The 20,835-nt window shown below is 42.3% G+C and overlaps 1 protein-coding gene across 4 annotated transcripts in view; it reads left to right on the forward strand.

The window, feature by feature from the left end:
• Nucleotides 1-20,835, forward strand: part of SNED1 (sushi, nidogen and EGF like domains 1) — a 149,209-nt gene that overhangs the window by 86,652 nt on the left and 41,722 nt on the right. For 3 of the 4 annotated variants that reach the window (XM_044290709.1, XM_044290711.1, XM_044290712.1), the window contains 6 exons: nt 15-128; nt 1,432-1,545; nt 6,353-6,478; nt 14,764-14,865; nt 18,535-18,651; nt 18,980-19,096. In XM_044290709.1, coding sequence (XP_044146644.1) covers nt 15-128; nt 1,432-1,545; nt 6,353-6,478; nt 14,764-14,865; nt 18,535-18,651; nt 18,980-19,096 — 690 coding nt within the window. The remainder of the gene's footprint in view (nt 1-14; nt 129-1,431; nt 1,546-6,352; nt 6,479-14,763; nt 14,866-18,534; nt 18,652-18,979; nt 19,097-20,835) is intronic. The other variant, XM_044290710.1, reaches the window with a different exon arrangement.

Here is a 20,835-nt window from a genome sequence, read left to right on the forward strand (position 1 = left end):
TTATAATTTTCTAGAAGTCAGACCTTGTTCCTCCTCTCCATGTCTGAATGGTGGAATGTGCAAAGATCAAGTTGATGGCTACAGCTGTGTGTGTACATGGGGATTCACCGGGAAACACTGCGAGACTGGTGAGTGAAAGTTAAAGGGAACCTGTCATGTGGATATTTGATTATAATCTAACTAATGATATACAATCATTAACTACTAAAAAGTACCTTAGATGTATTCACTTACTGGTGTGACAGATGGTTACCTCATAATATACACACAAAGATGCCACATGCCGCATGCTAATGAGCTGATTTGAGTCCAGTGTGATGTCATTGAGTCCAGCGTTTATTTAATTAACAGCTATAGCCACTCCCCTGCCCACCTGCTGCTGATTCATATGGAAAATAACTGTCAATCAGCAGCAGGTAGGCGGGGAGAGTCAGGAGCTCATGAATATTCAGGACTCATCATTATCAGCTGGAGCTTTTAAATACAAGATGTTGGCAGATTGACTGGGTCAATTAAAGAAAGTGACCCAGCATTTTGCTAAGAGAATCAGTCACGTATTTATGTTGCCCTTAGTTAGGACACCATAAAACTGGTGACAGGTTCCCTTTAAAGCAACTATCATTTTTTATTGCATTTTATTTTTACTTTTTTTTACTTTGTAGCAAAGTAATTGCAAATCATCACTCTTCAAAACGCATGTCTTGAGTTAGCTTGCCTTACTAATGTTCACACTAAAGGCCCCTATAGACACTAAGAAAAAGTGTCGTCCAAACCTCCATTCTAATGTGTATGGGGGCTACACAGATGTCGGTGGATAGAAGCATTGGGCATCGATCTCAATGTGCCCAATACCTCATGGGACAAACAGAAAAAACATGCACGCATGCCGAGCTGAACGTGTGTATCGGGGAGTTGGGAGGAATAACCAAATTGTCCGAGAGCTATCTAATGTGTAAATCTGTGACCAACTGATCAACCAACAATTATTTTTATAAATATCACTACATACTGTAAGTGTTCCTGTTATCTGTGCAGAAATGAAAAAGAAATAATCTAATTATAGGACATCTGTCAGCAGCTGCAGGCATCTGTGTTGGTCCCATGTTCATACTTGCCTGCATTGCGGAGACCTGAGGATCTAGGTGTAACAGCAACGCCCCCGTGGCTCCTAGAGGCTCATTTGCATATATTAAAACACAATTTTTCTCAGTAATGCGGACACATATGAACATGGGACCAACACAGATGTCTTCAGCGGCAAGTGCACATGTAACAGGTCATCCAGGTTCATAGGTACAAATGCCCTTTAAATACATTCATGGCGAAGTCCTCGTACTGTGATTTACTGTGTCTTTTCCAGTCGTCACACTTCTGCTTATGTTATTATTACATAAGACTATGAGCTGTTTTGTGTTATTTTCCCATCGCTAGAGTTCAGGCCTTGCTTGTCCTCACCTTGTGTCAATGGTGGTACCTGCGAGGACATGGGCGATGGTTACGTCTGTTTGTGCAACACCGAATTTACTGGAGTACATTGTGAGACAGGTGAGAAGTGCCCTAATAATTCTTCATATTCAGTGTATAATGGAATACAATTCTGCTGTGTATAGCTTGTGCTGGTTGTATTGGTCCACCCATACTGGTAATATTACTCTTGGGACTGACCCAATAATAAGAACTGAAGATATTTATGTCTAGTCCACATATACCTGATCCGTCACCTGGTTCTCCCTGATAACACATCTTACGACCTAGATCCACATAGTTATTGCCGCAGGAATTGTTAATGCAAAATATATTTTATATATATTCAAAACTTAGTCTGAAGTGGTAACATAGCAAGCGAGCATTGTTAGTGGATGTAACTTTTGACATACCCTGTGATCTTTTATTCAAGTTATTTTGTCAGTAAACACTTTTTGAAACATAGAATCCATATCCATAGAAGAGACTAATTGATAGCATGCTGAAGTATCAGATTATAGCCTTAGCCCATAGAGGTCTGCGTAGGGGAGTAGGGAGGGGAAGGAGCAGAGTGAAAGAGATCCAGAGACACACACAGAGGCAGTTTCTGATCTCAGTACACATGTGATATGTCCTCCATGCTGATTCTACAGGGAATTGGTTTCCTTGCTAAACTTAAAGTGTTATCCAAGACTATAAAAAGCTCCCCCATATGCCGGGCCCTTTACATTGAATATACAGTATTTACCTGGCTCCCTGCGCCTCTCCTGGTCCCCGCACCACCGCTGCTGCTTCTCCCCATGCGCGGATTAAAACATCCGGTGTCGGGGGGGGAGGAGCAGCCAATGGCAGATGGGGACGAGCCTCCCTAGCATTGCGGGTGACGCCAGGGAGGCTCGTCCCTGCTACCACCTGCCATTGGCTGCTCCCCCCGACACCGGATGTTTTCATCCGCGCAAGGGGAGAAGCAGCAGCGGTGGTGCGGGGACCAGGAGCGACGCAGGGAGCCAGGTAAGTAGATTCATTGTGAGGGGCCCAGGCATATGAGGGGCATTTTATAGTCTTGGATAACCCCTTTAATGGAGACTTCCGTAGGTTTCCATGTGTCTGTGCTTTCCTCTCACTCTGTACCCTTCCCTCCTCCCCCTACACAAACCTCTATGGGCTGCAGATGTAATACAAGCTTTTAGTAAACTTGATAGTCTATCTTCTCTCTGTATATGGATTCTATCAGTGAATTTAGAGAAAGTGAGCAATTAAGAAGGTGGGGGGAGCCTGATAAGTGAAAAAAGAAGCATAAATCAATAGTACAAGCCTCTTATTTTCGTTTGTACTGATGATTTATGCAGTTGTTTATAATTGGAGGTACGATTTTAAAGGACTTTTTTATTCATGTTTTGTTGCCGTTTTTGTGACTTTTCGTTATAAAGATATGGAAATATTTCAGTTCTAAGACTGGCACTAGAGCAGACACAATAGGATGTCCGTGGCTCATTTATCAGCTTTGCTGTATAGAGTCAAGGTGAGCACAGTTATGTTATTTTCGTTAGATGATTGGCTATTTATTCACATATTTAAATACATCAGAGAGGACTCGGGACAAATGAGGCACAGTGAAATAAATTATGCATATTTGTTAAATCTACATAGAAGATCAGTACTGAAATATGCAAACATTAATAGCACATTGTTTGAAGTGTGACTCTGGAATAAGGGGAAGGAAAATAACGGAGGCAGAACTGGATAAAAAAAGGGGGGGCAAATATTTGTGGCACTCAGACCTCCTCCCGATAAGTAGTGCAAAGCTCAAGACACCAAACTACAATGCGTTCAGCAATCCAACAATTACAGTAATAAACCAGAATTAATGCATTGCTCCAGATACCAAGTTGTATATTGGAAACAATCCCGTAGTTTCTGTTTGATTCTCAACAGTAAGATCTTTATAAATGATTCATATAAAGTAAAATGTTTTTAACCTTAACCTCATTTTGATGTGTTGCATTTACCCAATCCATTCGAAATATATTTTTGAAGGAATAGACTAAGAGTGGGGAATGCCTCTTCTACAGAATGGATTTGAGGGCTGAAATTATACATTTTATTTTGGCTGCTCTCGTACTGGGATATGTATCATGGTCAATGTGACCAAATATTGCCCATTCCGGAGTTAAAGAGGATCTTTCACCACTCTTTACATGCTGTTTTAATAGCTTTATGCATTCCGCGTGTAATAACAATCCCGGAACATCTATTCCTATGGCTCTATGTTGCGCCATTCCTTTATTATTTCAACTAGAAGTTATGAATGAATTGCTAGCAGTCTGCAGTAAGGGTACAGAGGGGAGGTAACCAGTTGGGGGTGTGTACCTGCACAATCTTACTCTATCCAATCAGTGCTGCCATTGTCAGACTGCAGGTACACCTTCCCCCAACTGGTTATCACCCCTCTGTACCCTTACTGCAGACTGCTGGCAATTCATTCATAACTTCTAGTAGGAATAATACAGGAATGGCACAACATAGAGCCATAGGAATAGATGCTCCAGAATTTTTATTACATGGCGAATGCATGACGCTATTAAGGCAAGTATGTCAAGATAGGGGACAGGAACTCTTTAAAGGGACGAAATTTAGTAAATGAGTCCTAGCAAATGTTTCCACCTATTTCTATTGAATAGGTAGGCAGCCCCAGAAACAATGGTTTGGATCAGCATCCATAGTAGTATTTCAGTACATTTCGGACACAAAGACGTGGTTGTCCATCTCATAAGGTAATTACGGAACGGTGAAGCATAGTCTTTATGTTCTATTTTAACAGCCAAATCCCAGTAGGAGGCCGCAGGAATGTCCCAATTTGCTTTATATAAAGAGTCAACCACTATTTAATCAATTACATAGCTATTATACTGTTGCAGGTCTAGATAAGATAGCAACACTATACACACAGATAAAGCCTGGTATCTTCACTGTAACGTCCTGATTTCTGGGGGGCTGTGTTAACTCATTTCCGGGAAAATGTAATGGTCTATGACAGTGATGGCGAACTTTTTAGAGACCGCGCGCCAAAACTGCAACCCAAAACCCACATATTTATTGCAAAGTGCCAACACAGCAATTTACCTTAATATTACAGTCCAATTGTATATCTTCCATGTACTTTATCATTTAGCTACAATATCCTGCCTACATTCAGTGCGCTGCCTGCGCTGTTCATAGTGTGCCCTGCGCTGATGAAGGGCAGGAGAAGTCTAAGGCATATTGGTACACCATAGACTTTTTCCAGGGTGCGGGTGCCCACAGAGAGGACTCAGAGTGCCGCCTCTGGCACCCGTGTCATAGGTTCACCACCACTGGTCTATGACATATGCTGTACTGGGTATGCAGACAGGAGTGTGTTTCCAAGTGTGTACATTTTTAAAAATTAAAAGGAAATGGCTACAGCACAAGATCCTTGGTTATCACTTATGAATTAGCACAGTGTGCCTCATTTTTATTAATAAAGCATTCATAGAAACATGGCAGTAAGTAAAAAATACCAAACTTTTAACTATTACCGTAACTTCTGATTTATAAAATATAATCATTTTATGTTTTGGTGGAAATCCTCTAAAATTTCTGTGTAGTCCAGTAACTAGTGGTTCATTCCAAGCATGAATTGTGTTGAATAGCTGCACTATTTTTACACTGGGGCTGCAGAGCTGCGTGCAGAGATCTTCCAGCACAGGACTTGAGAGCAGAGCTGACAATCACACTGCAGTCCTACCTACATATAGCTCCTCACGTTCTATTATTATGGTGCACCATAAAACGACATTTTCCATCCCGAAACATTTCTGCAAAGAAGAATCCGAAGCCATCAAATAGCCTTTATAATCATAGTGTTTGGTTCTGCGTGAAAGGACTTCATGAAGCGTTGTTTCAGCAAACTTTCAAAGTATGGATTTAGATAATTGCTGAATCTGTTTGCAAAAAAACATTTTTTGTATGTTTATTAACTGCCTGGAACCGAGGAACATGAATTGTGACTGACCTTTTCAGTTTTGGTTGTTCTATGACTCACCCGATCAAGAAGTATTTACTCATCTAGAACTTCCAGTAAATACTAAGAGTTAGCATTTTATTCCAATATATTTAGCTGGTGTAATATGAGAGATGTGTTTATTGGATTATAACATTTCTCCTAATTCCTCAATATTATAACATTGTGTTCCTTAAACTGTTCAAATCTTTTTGCTCCATTCTTCTGCTTGTTGGTATCTCTGATTTCTTAAAGGAATCTATTACATTGAGCACTCAAGTCTAATCTGCAGATTACAGAGCAGAAGGAGTTGAGCAGATTGATGTGTAGTTTTTCGAGAAAAGAATCAGTATAACCTGTAATTTATTCATTTAAATCTCTGCTGATTCAGAGCCTAGGAGTCCAGTAGGAGTATTAGTGATGAACCACCTACTGGACTCCTAAGCATAGAATGAGCATGAGATTTAAATGGCTAGATTATAACTTATACTACAAAATTGTGTATCAATCTGCTCAGCATCTCCTGCTCTATAACATGCTTAAAGAGGACCTGTCACCGCTCCTGACATGTCTGTGTTAATAGCTTCATGCATTCCCCATGTAATAACAATTCTGGAGCATCTATTCCTATGACTTTATGTTGTACTATTCCTCTGTTATTTCTGCTAGAGGTTTATGAATGGATCATCAGCAGCTTGCAGTAAAGGTACAGATGGGTGTCACCAGTCAGGGGGGTGTCACTGCACAAGTTAACACCAGCAGCACTGATTGGATAGAGTCATACACACTATCTACTGGTAACACCCAGCAGTACCTCAAGTGAATCTTGTACTTTCTCTACATTATCATCTCTCCTTTATGTTCTAGAGATCTTGGATCTTCCAGGACCATGCTCCTCCTCTCCATGTCAGAACGATGGCGTATGCAGAGAATCAGAGGATGCGTATTTGTGTGATTGTCCTGCAGCGTATACTGGGATCCACTGTGAGAACCGTGAGTATCCTCTAGGTTATTACAGATCCTCTAGAGACAGAAAAAATGCCCTCAATTAAAATCTTTTGGGTTTTTCTAAGTCAGCCATTGTAGTTCCCATTACACCTGAATATATCCCAGCTTTGGGTATAGGTGAGCTTTCCCTTTTATGTGCATCGTCATAACTAGAGATGAGCGAATTTCAGGTTATGAAATTTGTTCACGCTTTGTTTACTGGTAAAAGGTGAATTGCGTTATGGATACCGTTACTACGGACCATAACGCAATTCTATGACGGAATGCCTTTAGAGGCATTCCGTTATTCATTCTGTCATAATAGAAGTGTATGGGCTGCAAAACGGATCCGCCCCGTTTCCGTTATGCAGGAACGGATCCGTTTTGCATCCCATAAAATTCTGTTATGACGGAATGAATAACGGAATGCTAAAGGCATTCCCTTTAGCATTCCGTCATAGAATTGCATTATGGTCCGTGGTAACGGAATCCATAGCTCAATTCACCTTTTACCAGTAAACAAAGCGCGAATGTATTTCAAAATATTAAATTCGCTCATCTCTAGTCATAACGCTAATCGTAATATCCAATAGTGGTGCAGCAGTAAAAAAATAAAAATTATCCAAGGTTGAAATATTAAATATTAATATGCTAAAACGGGAGCTAATCCTAGTGCATCAGTGTTTATTTGTCGATAATGCACAGGAGAGACATGGAGACATTTTGCATAAAATACCAATGAAGTGTGAAACCCAAGGGGCTTTTCTCAAGAAGACAGCCGCTATTGAAGTGAAGGCGGTACAGCAATAAGCTGATCACCATGGGTCCAGCTTCTCTCACCCATTGACAATCAGCTGTGATTGCTGGAAGATGCCAAAGGCAACCACACATTTTGGGACATGTAGCAATACCTGTTGTCCATGTAATAATGCATGGGTTACACTAGGTTAAGTGGAAGCTGAGATTTTGAACCAGGGTTTATGTAATGAGGTACAGAAGTGCTCTACCTATAGGAGAAGTAAAATCAACGTGGTAGGTTATTGGCATGGAGCTCAGTCATACCTAGTAGCACGGGTGAACTGGGAACTTAAAGTGGCCCTGGAAAAAGCCTAAAAGGGGCCCCATGCTGTAGGCAGGTCCAAATTCACAGAAAGCAGGGAAACACAAATAGATGGGACCACTAATACTGTAGTGTAGCACATAGTACTGCCCCAGCAGAACCAAATACCACAGCATGATCATTATGTATCCACCTGGCAGTCATGAGGAGGGCTCAGGTCGCCCCTTGGGCATTGGACAACCGGGAAATTTCACGGTAGGGTCTATGGCCAGTCCGCCTCTGCTTAGCAGTTCTGCAAGTCACTGGATTCCAAAAATGTCTGGTCCAGGTTTCAGGCTGAAGCCTACTAGGCCAAGAAAGGCAAGTGTTTGTAGCTCTCATCGACAGTATGTTACTGCTTGTGGGAATAGTTCACGGCAAGTTAACAGAGAGAAGCTTCAATTAGACCAGTTAAGATTGTCTTTAGCCTGATGGGCCTCAGGTTTAGTCTGGAAACCCCTCAGTGATGGGGGATGGAGCCTTGGCAGACATGGAGTCCTGAGACTGGAGAGGTCCTGCAGATGCAGTCGAACAAATGCTTGTAACACCAGTTCATTGGAAGCTGGTTTCCCCATTGTCAGGCGGCTTCCCCATTGTCAGGCGGCTTCCTTCTCAAATATACACTGACCTGCAGACTGTAATACTATGGCGATATTATAGCTCTGTTTTTTATAGCCTATAGGTCTTCGATAGTAGTACATACGGCCTCGGCTGTTTCTCTGTATGTCTCCATTTACATACATTGCTTTCTATTTGTGCTGTGCCTGATGGCATCTGTATAGCAGTGTGTGGAGATGGTATCCCTGTGACCACCATGGACACCTGGACAGACTCAGCACCTGTGTGTATGAGCCCTAAAGCTGAATAGTTTTATTGGTGGATGCAGATTATACTTTAAAGTGGTTGTCCCACGGAAAATATTCTACATTTTTTAAACCATCATTTATTATGAAGAGGAAGTTAATATAAGCCCCTTACTAGTGTATCGTTATTACCCATATTGCTTACTTTGCCGGCTGGATTCATTTTTCCCCATCACATTATACACTGCTCGTTCCATGGTTATGACCACCCTGCAATCCATCAGTGGTGGTCATGCTTGCACACTATGATAAAACCAGTAGCCTATGTACGGTCCCACCACCAGAGAGGCTGGCACTTTTTCCTATAGTGTGCAAGCACGACCACTGCTGATGGATTGTAGCATGGTCATAACCATGGAAACCAGCAGTTTATAATATGATGGAATCCAGCTTGACCCATCAAATAGCAACCTGATGGCAGAGTTGGTACTATTGGCCTTACCTTCACAACAGTATAGACTGTCAAAAAACTCTCTGTTAACAGACCTATTGGCAGCAGCTAAATGCCTAATTCCGCTGTTATGGCTGCAACCCCAACCACCTTCTGTAAAACAATGGTTTAAAAAATCATACCAAATCTGTCGTATGGAGGAGCTGACTAGATGGCAATCAAATACTCATGATTCTTTCTTAAGAACATGGGAATGGATCCCATGGATCCCATGGAACATGGAATGGAATGGCTGCAATACACAAATTTGCAAATTAACTAAATGTTTGCCAATATTTTCACATAATGGAGTGTTTGATAGGGTATCAGAACTTCTTAGAACTGCTTTGAATTGCTTTACTATGTGATGGCATCAAAATTGGTATAAATGGATACTGTGCAATACATAAAGTAAACACAGACAAGGCAATGGTTGAAAATGTTTATTCTTCCTTTTATTTTTCATGCTCTTTTCTACTTTGTTGTACAGTCATGGCCAAAAGTTTTGAGAATGACACAAATATTAGTTTTCACAAAGTTTGCTGCTAAACTGCTTTTAGATCTTTGTTTCAGTTGTTTCTGTGATGTAGTGAAATATAATTACACGCACTTCATACATTTCAAAGGCTTTTATCGACAATTACATGACATTTATGCAAAGAGTCAGTATTTGCAGTGTTGGCCCTTCTTTTTCAGGACCTCTGTAATTCGACTGGGCATGCTCTCAATCAACTTCTGGGCCAATTCCTGACTGATAGCAACCCATTCTTTCATAATCACTTCTTGGAGTTTGTCAGAATTACCCACCTCTTGAGGATTGACCACAAGTTCTCAATGGGATTAAGATCTGGGGAGTTTCCAGGCCATGGACCCAAAATGTCAACGTTTTGGTCCCCGAGCCACTTAGTTATCACTTTTGCCTTATGGCACGGCGCTCCATCGTGCTGGAAAATGCATTGTTCTTCACCCAACTGTTGTTGGATTGTTGGAAGAAGTTGCTGTTGGAGGGTGTTTTGGTACCATTCTTTATTCATGGCTGTGTTTTTGGGCAAAATTGTGAGTGAGCCCACTCCCTTGGATGAGAAGCAACCCCACACATGAATGGTCTCAGGATGCTTTACTGTTGGCATGACACAGGACTGATGTTAGCGCTCACCTTTTCTTCTCCGGACAAGCCTTTTTCCTGATGCCCCAAACAATCAGAGGCTTCATTGGAGAATATGACTTTGCCCAGGTCCTCAGCAGTCCATTCACCATATTTTCTGCAGAAGATCAATCTGTCCCTGGTGTTTTTTTTTGGAGAGAAGTGGCTTCTTTGCTGCCCTTCTTGACACCAGGCCATCTTCCAAAAGTCTTCGCCTCACTGTGCGTGCAGATGCGCTCACACCTACCTGCTGCCATTCCTGAGCAAGCCCTGCACTGGTGGCAGTCCAATCCCGCAGCTGAATCCTCTTTAGGAGACAATCCTGGCGCTTGCTGGACTTTCTTGGATGCCCTGAAGCCTTCTTAACAAGAATTGAACCTCTTTCCTTGAAGTTCTTGATGATCCTATAAATTGTTGATTGAGGTGCAATCTTAGTAGCCACAATATCCTTGCCTGTGAAGCCATTTTTATGCAACGCAATGATGGCTGCACGCGTTTCTTTGCAGGTCACCATGGTTAACAATGGAAGAACAACGATTTCAAGCATCACCCTCCTTTTAACAGGTCAAGTCTGCCATTTTAACCCAATCAGCCTGACATAATGATCTCCAGCCTTGTGCTCGTCAACATTCTCACCTGAATTAACAAGACGACTACTGAAATAATCTCAGCAGGTCCTTTAATGACAGCAATTAAATGCAGTGGAAAGGTTTTTTGGGGATTAAGTTCATTTTCATGGCAAAGAAGGACTATGCAATTCATCTGATCACCCTTAATAACATTCTGGAGTATATGCAAATTGCTATTATAAAAACTTTTCCAATTTCCAATATTTATGTAATTCTCAAAACTTTTGGCCACGACTGTAGTATAATTACACTTGTCAAGTACTATCTTTTACTGCATAATTAACACCTTATTGATATACAAGCATAGTACTATTGTCAATTGTGTTTGAAAACAATAAAAACATATTTGACAAAAAATAAAAAATTAATCCAGCCAGCAAAGGATAAAAGCAATATGGACAATCACAATACATTAGTACGTTCCTTGTATTAACTTTCTCTACATAATAAATGCTATTTGCTGATGTGAGAGAACCCCTTTAATATACAATTTAACAGGAACTGTCTGTACACTGAGACTGTGGGTCCACTGTCGTCTGTGCAGTCACTGAGGGCACATAGACTGGCATTTGCTGGCACTAAAAAGCAGAATAGTTTCCTGTCCATAATCCCCTTGAACCCTGTCTTTGATGAGTGACTCAGACTGAAAATGAAACGAAAATTTGAAATGTACAAGTAGTTAATGCCCTGGCATTGAAATAATGCAAAAAACTTGTTGTGCAAGCTGGTGATGACTGGACAGTGCCCTGGTGCCAAATCATTGTGTCCGAACAGACATTGTGAGGGCTTCAACTCCTGACAATCATCTTTGTCAGTGCCCAGTCTGCAGTGGACACTGCCATAACAGTGGAGGATCCCCTGATCGCCTCGGGTTGAGAACTGGCATCCATTTAAATCAGTATCTGTGGTAATAATAGGTGATCGTTGGGGGAAGTAACACTGGATAATGTTAAAATGGAAAGGTTTACAGTCTTATCTGTTGGTGCATACATACCGCTTACTTCAAAGTCAACCACATTTTAAGTCTTGTCGTTTTGTAATATATCTTGATACCTTTTTTCTGCACTCATATAAAATAATGAATTATGTGTCTAGGCTTAGTAATGCCTGCTGTTAATGGACAGTGGGTCTTGTTGGCAAGGCTGGGACATGTGGTAGGAGGGCTAGGCGGCTGCCTAGGGCTAGATTAGGTGGGTTCACTTTATGGGCTTGGGGAAAAAAAAAACTATTCTCTTCTATTCCTTTCTACAGCTCTTTGGACGCTGTGCGATGTTGTACCGTACATACTGTGCATGTCAGGCTCTGTATTCCGTTCTTTCTGCAGGTAGCCATATTTTTGCTGTCAAACTGACATAAACCTTTAGCGAAGGCAAAGGGCCACGTTATACAGTAAAGGGTGTATTAAGGTTTAGGCTACTTTCACACTGGTGTTTTGAATTCCGTTTGGGAGATCCGTTTCAGGGCTCTCACAAAAGGTTCAAAACGGATCAGTTCAGCCCCAATGCATTCTAAATGGATAAGGATCTGTTCAGAATGCATCAGTTTGGCTCCGTTCCGCCTCCATTCTACTCTGCCAGGTGGACACCAAAACACTGCCTGCAGCGTTTTGGTGTCCACCTGGCGATCCGGAGCCAAACGGATCCGTCCTGACTTAAAATGTAAGTCAATGGGGACGGATCCGTTTTCACTGACACAATATGGTGCAGTTGAAAATGGATCCGTCCACCATTGACTTTCAATGTAAATCAGGATGGATCCGTTTTGACTTAGACTTTTTTTTAAAAGAATAATGCAAACGGATCCGTTCTGAACGGATACAAGCATTTGCATTATAGGTGCGGATCCGTCTGTGCAAATACAAGATGGATCCGCACCTAACGCAGGTGTGAAAGTAGCCTTAGACGCACCAATAATAGTCCAGATCATCTGGTCATGTAAATGTGCCACTGATCACCTGATGAACAAGCGAAACTCTCATTCATCGGGTGATCTTGTCGTTCATGCAAGCACCACCAATCATGGTTTCTGAGCAGCGGATCGTGCGATCTAAACAGCGATCTGCTGCCCAGAAGCAATGATTCTCTATGAAGACTAGGGAAATCAATAGCGATCCCCCATCCTCATACAGTGAAGGAGATTGCTGCATGTAAGTGCGCGGTCTCCTTCACTGAACGAGCAGCCGACTGTTGGGAAGGAAAGCTTCCTTCCCGAGAATCAGCCGCTCAGTCTGCCCTTCCAAATCCATGACTGCCAGATATTCTAGCAGATGATCGCTAACAAGTATTCCTATGACCGCTTGCTAGCAATCATTTGGCAGTCTAAGGGCTCATGCACACGGCCGTTCCGTGCATTGGGGACTGCAATTTGCACAGGAGGGAGGCGTTCCATCCCGGCAATCGTCAGATAGCTATCGGAGGACACCAATGACATTCCACAGCAAGATCTACCACCGGCACCATTGTGATTTTTAAGCATTTGGAGGCAGTATTAGGGCTCATGCACATGACCATGGCCTGCCGGGCCCCAGCCGCTTTTGCACCACATCTCGGATGCAGACCCATTCACTTGGTGCGGATGGATCATGGACCCATTCAAGTTGAATGGGTCTGGATCCATCTAGGGAAACCGCATGGATGTTGCCCCTGCATTGGGGACCGCAGATTGCCGTCCCCAATGCACGGAACGGCTGCACATGTTCATGTGCATGAGGCCTAAGGTTCCATTCACACATCCGAAAAATGAGTCCCCATCCGTTCCGCAATTTTGCGGAACAGGTGCGGACCCATTCATTTTCAATTAGGCCGGAATGTGCTGTCTGCATCCGCACTTCCGTTCCGCCCAAAAAATTGAACATGTCCTATTCTTGTGGACTAGAAAAGGCATTTTTCTATGAGAGTGCCGGATCCGCAAAACACATACTGTTGTGCTTTTTCGACGTTTGAATGGACCCTAACAGTGCAGACCATCTTAAACAGTGCTGTCTCATTAGTTTAATTAGGTCCTGGTGTGACCTGTTCGGCCACGTGGTTCTTTATCGCAGCACAGCCACCTCCCGAACAGCACACGATGGAACAAATATGCTCCTGTGTTCGCACATCATGGATTTACCATGGCGAATCAGACGTGTCATTTACAAGAGGATCTGTGGGTCAGTCCATAGCTTTTCATTGTGGATTCTGTGGAAATAATGAACATGTTTTTTATTTCTGTGAATGACCTTTCATCCAATTAGTGTTGCCAGTATCAGATTGTGTAGGGTCGCACCCCAACTAAATAACTAGTAGGAGTAATAGAGGAATGACACAATGCTGAGCTATAAGAAAATATGATCCAGCGTTGTCATTTCATGGAAGTACAAGCAGTTACTAAGCAGACATGTCAGGAGAACTGACAGGTCCTCCCTTAGGCTACTTTCACACTAGCGTTGTTTGAATCCGCCGTTCAATTCCGTCTCCGGAACTGCCCGCCGGATCCGGAAAAACGTGTGAAAACAGAATTTGAATTCTAATCAGGTTTTTTATCACACTGAAAAAAAGCATTGGAAAAAACGGATCCGCCATTTATGGATTTTTCGGGTTTAACATGCAAAAGCCGACTCTGGTTTGACGGAACACGTGGCACCGGATCCGGCGTTAATGCAAGTCAATGGGAAAAAGGCCGGATCCGGCGTTCAGTCAAAGTGTTCCGGATTTTTGGCCGGAGGTAAAAATACAACATGCTACGGTTTTCTGAAAAGCCTGATCAGTCAAAAAGACTGAACTGAAGACATCCTGAACGGATTACTCTCCATTCAGAATACATGGGGAAAAATCTGTTCTTTTCCGGATTTGAGCCCCTAGGACGGAACTCAGCGCCGGAAAAGAAAAACGCTAGTTTGAAAGTACCCTAAGCTATACCATCCATCAACAGCAGCCAACCTACATGTTAATGGTTTTCATGGAGCAAAATATTTTTTTCTTCACTTTACGAAGTAAAAATGAACAGCAAAATGAGGGAGAACAGTAAAAAGGTAATAAAGATATTACATTCTACATGTGCTGTCTGTGTAGCCATTGTTATAAGTGACGCTTCACTTTGTCTATGATGACACTCTAGTGATCTGCCCTCTCTCATGAGTTTGCCCCAGATTTGTCCGATGGCTGTGCCTGTAGGAATGGGGGACGCTGTGCTGATGGAAACAACACCTGTCATTGCCTTCCGGGGTTCTTTGGACTTCATTGTGAATATGGTAAGATTGAAGTGCATGTTGACTCCTTTATATTTCATCCATGCTGTGTGTGAAATCCCCTCTGGGTACGGCCACGGATCTGCCGCGGGTTTCATCCTGTGCATTGTAAAGGGAGAAATCCACGGTTGGTTGTTGATCCTGCGGATTAGAAATCTGCACTGCGGGTCAGTTCACACTACAGATTTGTTGCTGTATGCGGATGAGATTTCTTAAAATCTCCCCCACGTGGCTGGTGCTGTAAAGTACTGCCGACTTCCACATGTAAATCGGTGGCGGGAAATCCGTAGCATATCTGCCACATTTGGATGTACCCATAAGCAGATATTATATAGTATTTCTGCGCTTTCGCCTTTATTCACGGTTGGATTTGACAATGTATTCTACTGCCTCTCAAGCTTTTATTACAGGATTCTCTGTTCCTCTATAGCATTTGATGGTAGTGTTCCTCTTTACAGAGACAGTCATCCAAATAATGGTGCAGGCTTAAATGTCCACCTTAGGGCTCATGCACACAGTCGTGGTTTTGGTCCGCATCTGATCCGCATTTTTGGTGGATTGGATGCAGACTCATTCATTTCAATGAGGCCGCAAAAGATGCTGTCCACAAATCTGTATGTCCATTCCACAGCCCCACAAAAAAAAAAAAAATAGAATATGTCCTATTCTTGTACCAGTGTGCTGTCCACATCTACACATACAAACGTGGCCCCGCAAAAAAAAAAGAAAAAAAAAAAAGAACATGTCCTATTCTTTTAAGAATAGGTAGTTCTTACAGAGGGCAGGACATACTATGCAGAATGCACAGAACCATTGTGTGTGTTTTGCAGATCTGCAATTTGCATGAGCCATGTGCATGAGCCTTAATGTGTTCCATCAAGCCATAGGGCCTTACTATGAATGGTTCAATAAGAAAACAGGCTACAGTGGTAATTAGTAAAGTCATTTAAAGGGGTTGTCCACGCTCCACTGCTTCGGTAACACCCACTGTAGTGAATTGGAGCTAAGCAAACCTCACTGTAGCCTGTTTTCTTATTGTGCCATGTATAGTAAGCTCTGTCTATAGTAACTTTCTCTTACACTTTGGGGGAGATTTAGTTTAGCCCGAGCTCTGATAAGCAGACTCACTGCAGGCGTCCGGTAATTAGTGCGACTCAACTGAAAACTACATTTCAGTGTTCTCCTGCGCTAGAAAACTGGCGTAGAAGATGATAAATGTGGCGAGGGCAGCGGAGAAAAACAAGTGGTTTTAAAAAATTGAAAACATGCAGTTTGCGACTCTTTCTCTCCACAAATGTGGCCTATGGTAATGAGAAATCTGGCCCTGTGCTTTTATGTAGGAATGTTTTAAAACTTTTTTTGTCCCTTTGCTTATTTTTTTTTTTTAAATCACAGCATGCTCTGGATGTGACTTTTTCACGCGTTTTCCAATAGACTTTTTTTTAAGTAGTTATTAGATAAAGGTTACATAACACAAAAACAGGTAAAGACCCAAACAATGGGGTAGAATACATCTGATCCCCTGAAAAAGAGCCAACTCAATACAAACAGAAAAACACCTGAGTCTCTATAGTTCAAAAAATAATAATCTTTATTAAATACATATACATAACATGATAAAAATAGAGATCACATCAATATAAGGTGCTGTGTTACCTGAGGGATATTATGACAATACAATCACCATAGGAGTGGGGGGGGGGGGGGGGGGGGTAGCTATATAAAGTCAAAGATTAAAGCTAAAGTCATCGCTAAACAGTAAATGGGTACAATGATCATTACATACCCATAAATAAAGTGATCAGGAGAACCACACACCCCAACACGCATTTCAGCAACACCTTCATCATCTCATTATTATTTTTTATTATTTTTATTTTTTTAGTAGTAGTGTGGCATCTCCTAAAAGCCCGTACAGGGCGAGTGCCTCTCTCAGCTGGGGATTTTGTACAGTTGGCTCCAGTCTAGACAATCAAAGCACAAAAATCTCTTGTTTTAGGTTCACACACAGCAGATTTTTGGCTGCAGATTTGATGGCATGCTACATACGAATGCCTACAATATCACAGGTTTGGTATAGATTTTATTGGCCCTCGAATGTATGAAATGGGTTACGCAGCTCCACTTTCTGGACCGTACTGTAGCTTTAGGTCTATATAATTTTGCTGGAAGACATTCACAAAATCCACTCGTTTTACCAAGTTTTGTTCCCGTTTTAGTTCAGCTTGTTGCAGTATTGTGACTTGATGTTAAGTTTATTGCCATGGTAATAAACTAAATTACAACAGCTAATGACAGATCTCTATTACATTGGCCCTTAAGGAATGGATTTATGGTTAATTAAATTTAAGAAAAAAATGCAATTTTCCCTTGCTCTATTTGATGCAGTCACGCTGAAAAATATTTGTTCACTGCAAAATAAAACTTCAGAAATGTTGCTGATGCTATTTATCCTGCCAGGGGTGACTATAGGGGATGCGGCAGAGGAAATAATAAAAGGGTCCAGCATCTGTGGGGTTTATGGTCTGCCCCTGGGATCAGCAACCTCCCGCACTCCAGCTGTTCTGAAACTACAACTCCCAGTATCCTCATACTTCTCAGAACAGCTGAGCAAGTGTGCATGTTGGGAGTTGTAGTTTCCCAGCAGCTGAAATGCTGAAGGTTTCCCTCTGGTCTACCCATTCACATTGGAAAGCAGGATGATAAAATGTCAGTGCGCTGGGGCAATGATTTCTTTATACACATAGTAATGTGTAGATGTGCAGCATACGGCGTACAGTGCTGTTCTGGGTAGCCTGTATTATGAGTGACAGCCACGGTCCAGCGTTTGTCCTGTGCCCTCAGCTAGGTGTAAAGAGGTTAAATACAATATAGCGTGTAATTAGTAGATACAGTTCAGGACAAGGTGATACTTAGGAACCATGGGACGATGAACTCACATATAGTATACAGCATGTCACTATATATTAAAAAAATCCTAAAATCCTGCAGTTTTCACACTGGCCACTAAGCCTAAAAATAGATGCCATTTATTGGTCTGTACAGATCACTTTTCATCATTATGATCACAGGCAAGATTACAAAGACAGATATCAGGTATCCTGACCTCTGCACAGGTCACAGAGCATGCTTAGAAAACTCTCCCATAGAAGTCAGTCAGGTCCTCTCCTGACCGTTGTGTCTATGACCCATGGGGCTGCCGTAGGGCATATCTCTAAATGCTGTTAAGAACAGCTCAGACAAGATGGCCGCCCCCAGAGTCATGTTTAGGAAATGAAAAAAAGAAAATCTAGATTTTAGAAAAAAAAAGGATATGTGCTGCTATCTGGTTTAACTGGCAGAAAAAAGAATAGATGATCCGGCGGGGGAACAGCCTGCCAGATCCGTGCTAACGCCAGCCCACTGTGTCACCGGAAGTCTGCTCCGGCCCCATTCACTATAACAAGCCGAGAGGCGGCCGGGCAAAAACCGGAGCGCGCTGTAGTTTTTTTTCCAGCCGTTTGCCGTGTTGCAGCCCGCTCCCATTATAGTGAACGGGGGCAGAGCAGACTTCCGGCGGCACAGTGGGCTAGCATTAGTACGGGTGGGGGGGTGGACTGCCTGCCGGACCCTGCTACCCCAAGTGTGAAAGTAGCCCTTCCTTATTCTTTACTGCTCCATTTTGTTTTTTAGAGGTCACGTCTCTGCCCTGCAGTATGGGCTCTAAGTGCCCAGATGGAGGCTCCTGCATGGAATATGGGGGCAGCTACCGGTGTGTGTGTCACACGGACTATATCATCAGCAACCACTGTAAGCTGCATTAGTTATACTTTTAACTTTTATTTTTCTTCACTTTTATCCATATGCTTTGTCTGGTATTGCTACTGTAGTATTCAGAAATGGCTTCAAATACCCCGAATAACCCAAGTCCCACTCACAAGGGTTCAGAGTTATTCAGTGGGGTCCCCAAAATGTGCAGTCACCTCTGATTTCGATTTACGCTTTTATTCTAGATTACCTGGGTACATACAGTAATATTTTCTTTATTTATAATGCTTTTATTATAATGTATTGCCATAGAAATGTATTATTTGACATTGTGTCAAAAATGTAACCCTGTTCTGCTGTGTTTTATTAGCACTGCCCTCTCCCTGTGACTCGGATCCCTGCTTGAATGGAGGAAGATGTGAATCTCAGGATGATACCTATTCCTGTGTGTGTCCCCGAGGATTCATTGGAAAAATGTGTGAAAGGGGTAAGAGAACACTTGTAACGTACAGTACAGACTAAAAGTTTGGACACACCTCATTCAAAGATTTTTCTTTATTTTCATGACTATGAAAATTGTAGATTCACACTGAAGGCATCAAAACTATGAATTAACACATGTGGAATTATATACATAACAAAAAAGTGTGAAACAACTGAAAATGTGTCATATTCTAGGTTCTTCAAAGTAGCCACCTTTTGCTTTGATTACTGCTTTGCACACTCTTGGCATTCTCTTGATGAGCTTCAAGAGGTAGTCACCTGAAATGGTCTTCCAACAGTCTTGAAGGAGTTCTCAGAGATGCTTAGCACTTGTTGGCCCTTTTGCCTTCACTCTGCTCGATTGGGTTCAGGTCCGGTGACTGTGGAGGCCAGGTCATCTGGCGCAGCACCCCATCACTCTCCTTCATGGTCAAATAGCACAGCCTGGAGGTGTGTTTGGGGTCATTGTCCTGTTGAAAAATAAATGATGGTCCAACTAAACGCAAACCGGATGGAATAGCATGCCGCTGCAAGATGCTGTGGTAGCCATGCTGGTTCAGTATGCCTTCAATTTTGAATAAATCCCCAACAATGTCACCAGCAAAGCACCCCCACACCATCACACCTCCTCCTCCATGCTTCACGGTGGGAACCAGGCATGTAGAGTCCATCCGTTCACCTTCTCTGCGTCGCACAAAGACACGGTGGTTGGAACCAAAGATCTCAAATTTGGACTCATCAGACCAAAGCACAGATTTCCACTGGTCTAATGTCCATTCCTTGTGTTCTTTCGCCCAAACAAGTCTCTTCTGCTTGTTGCCTGTCCTTAGCAGTGGTTTCCTAGCAGATATTCTACCATGAAGGCCTGATTCACACAGTCTCCTCTTAACAGTTGTTCTAGAGATGTGTCTGCTGCTAGAACTCTGTGTGGCATTGACCTGGTCTCTAATCTGAGCTGCTGTTAACCTGCGATTTCTGAGGCTGGTGACTCGGATGAACTTATCCTCCGCAGCAGAGGTGACTCTTGGTCTTCCTTTCCTGGGGCGGTCCTCATGTGAGCCAGTTTCTTTGTAGCGCTTGATGGTTTTTGTGACTGCACTTGGGGACACTTTCAAAGTTTTTCCCAATTTTTCGGACTGACTGACCTTCATTTCTTAAAGTAATGATGGCCACTCGTTTTTCTTTACTTAGCTGCCTTTTTCTTGCCATAATACAAATTCTAACAGTCTATTCAGTAGGACTATCAGCTGTGTATCCACCTGACTTCTCCACAACACAACTGATGGTCCCAACCCCATTTATAAGGCAAGAAATCCCACTTATTAAACCTGACAGGGTACACCTGTGAAGTGAAAACCATTTCAGGTGACTACCTCTTGAAGCTCATCAAGAGAATGCCAAGAGTGTGCAAAGCAGTAGTCAAAGCAAAAGGAACCTAGAATATGACATATTTTCAGTTGTTTCACACTTTTTTGTTATGTATATAATTCCACATGTGTTAATTCATAGTTTTGATGCCTTCAGTGTGAATCTACAATTTTCATAGTCATGAAAATAAAGAAAACTCTTTGAATGAGAAGGTGTGACCAAACTTTTGGTCTGTAACGTATATATTTAGTAGTCTGGCTTCTGATAAATCTGGCCTTTCAGTGGCTAGCCTTCATTTCCTGGATTATTATTGCTGTCAATCCCTCATTTCCAGTGGAGAAGTGAATGTAATATCTATTGAGGATGCAGAAACGT

This window comes from Bufo gargarizans, chromosome 4 (assembly GCF_014858855.1).
Source record: "Bufo gargarizans isolate SCDJY-AF-19 chromosome 4, ASM1485885v1, whole genome shotgun sequence".
Lineage (NCBI taxonomy): Eukaryota > Metazoa > Chordata > Amphibia > Anura > Bufonidae > Bufo > Bufo gargarizans.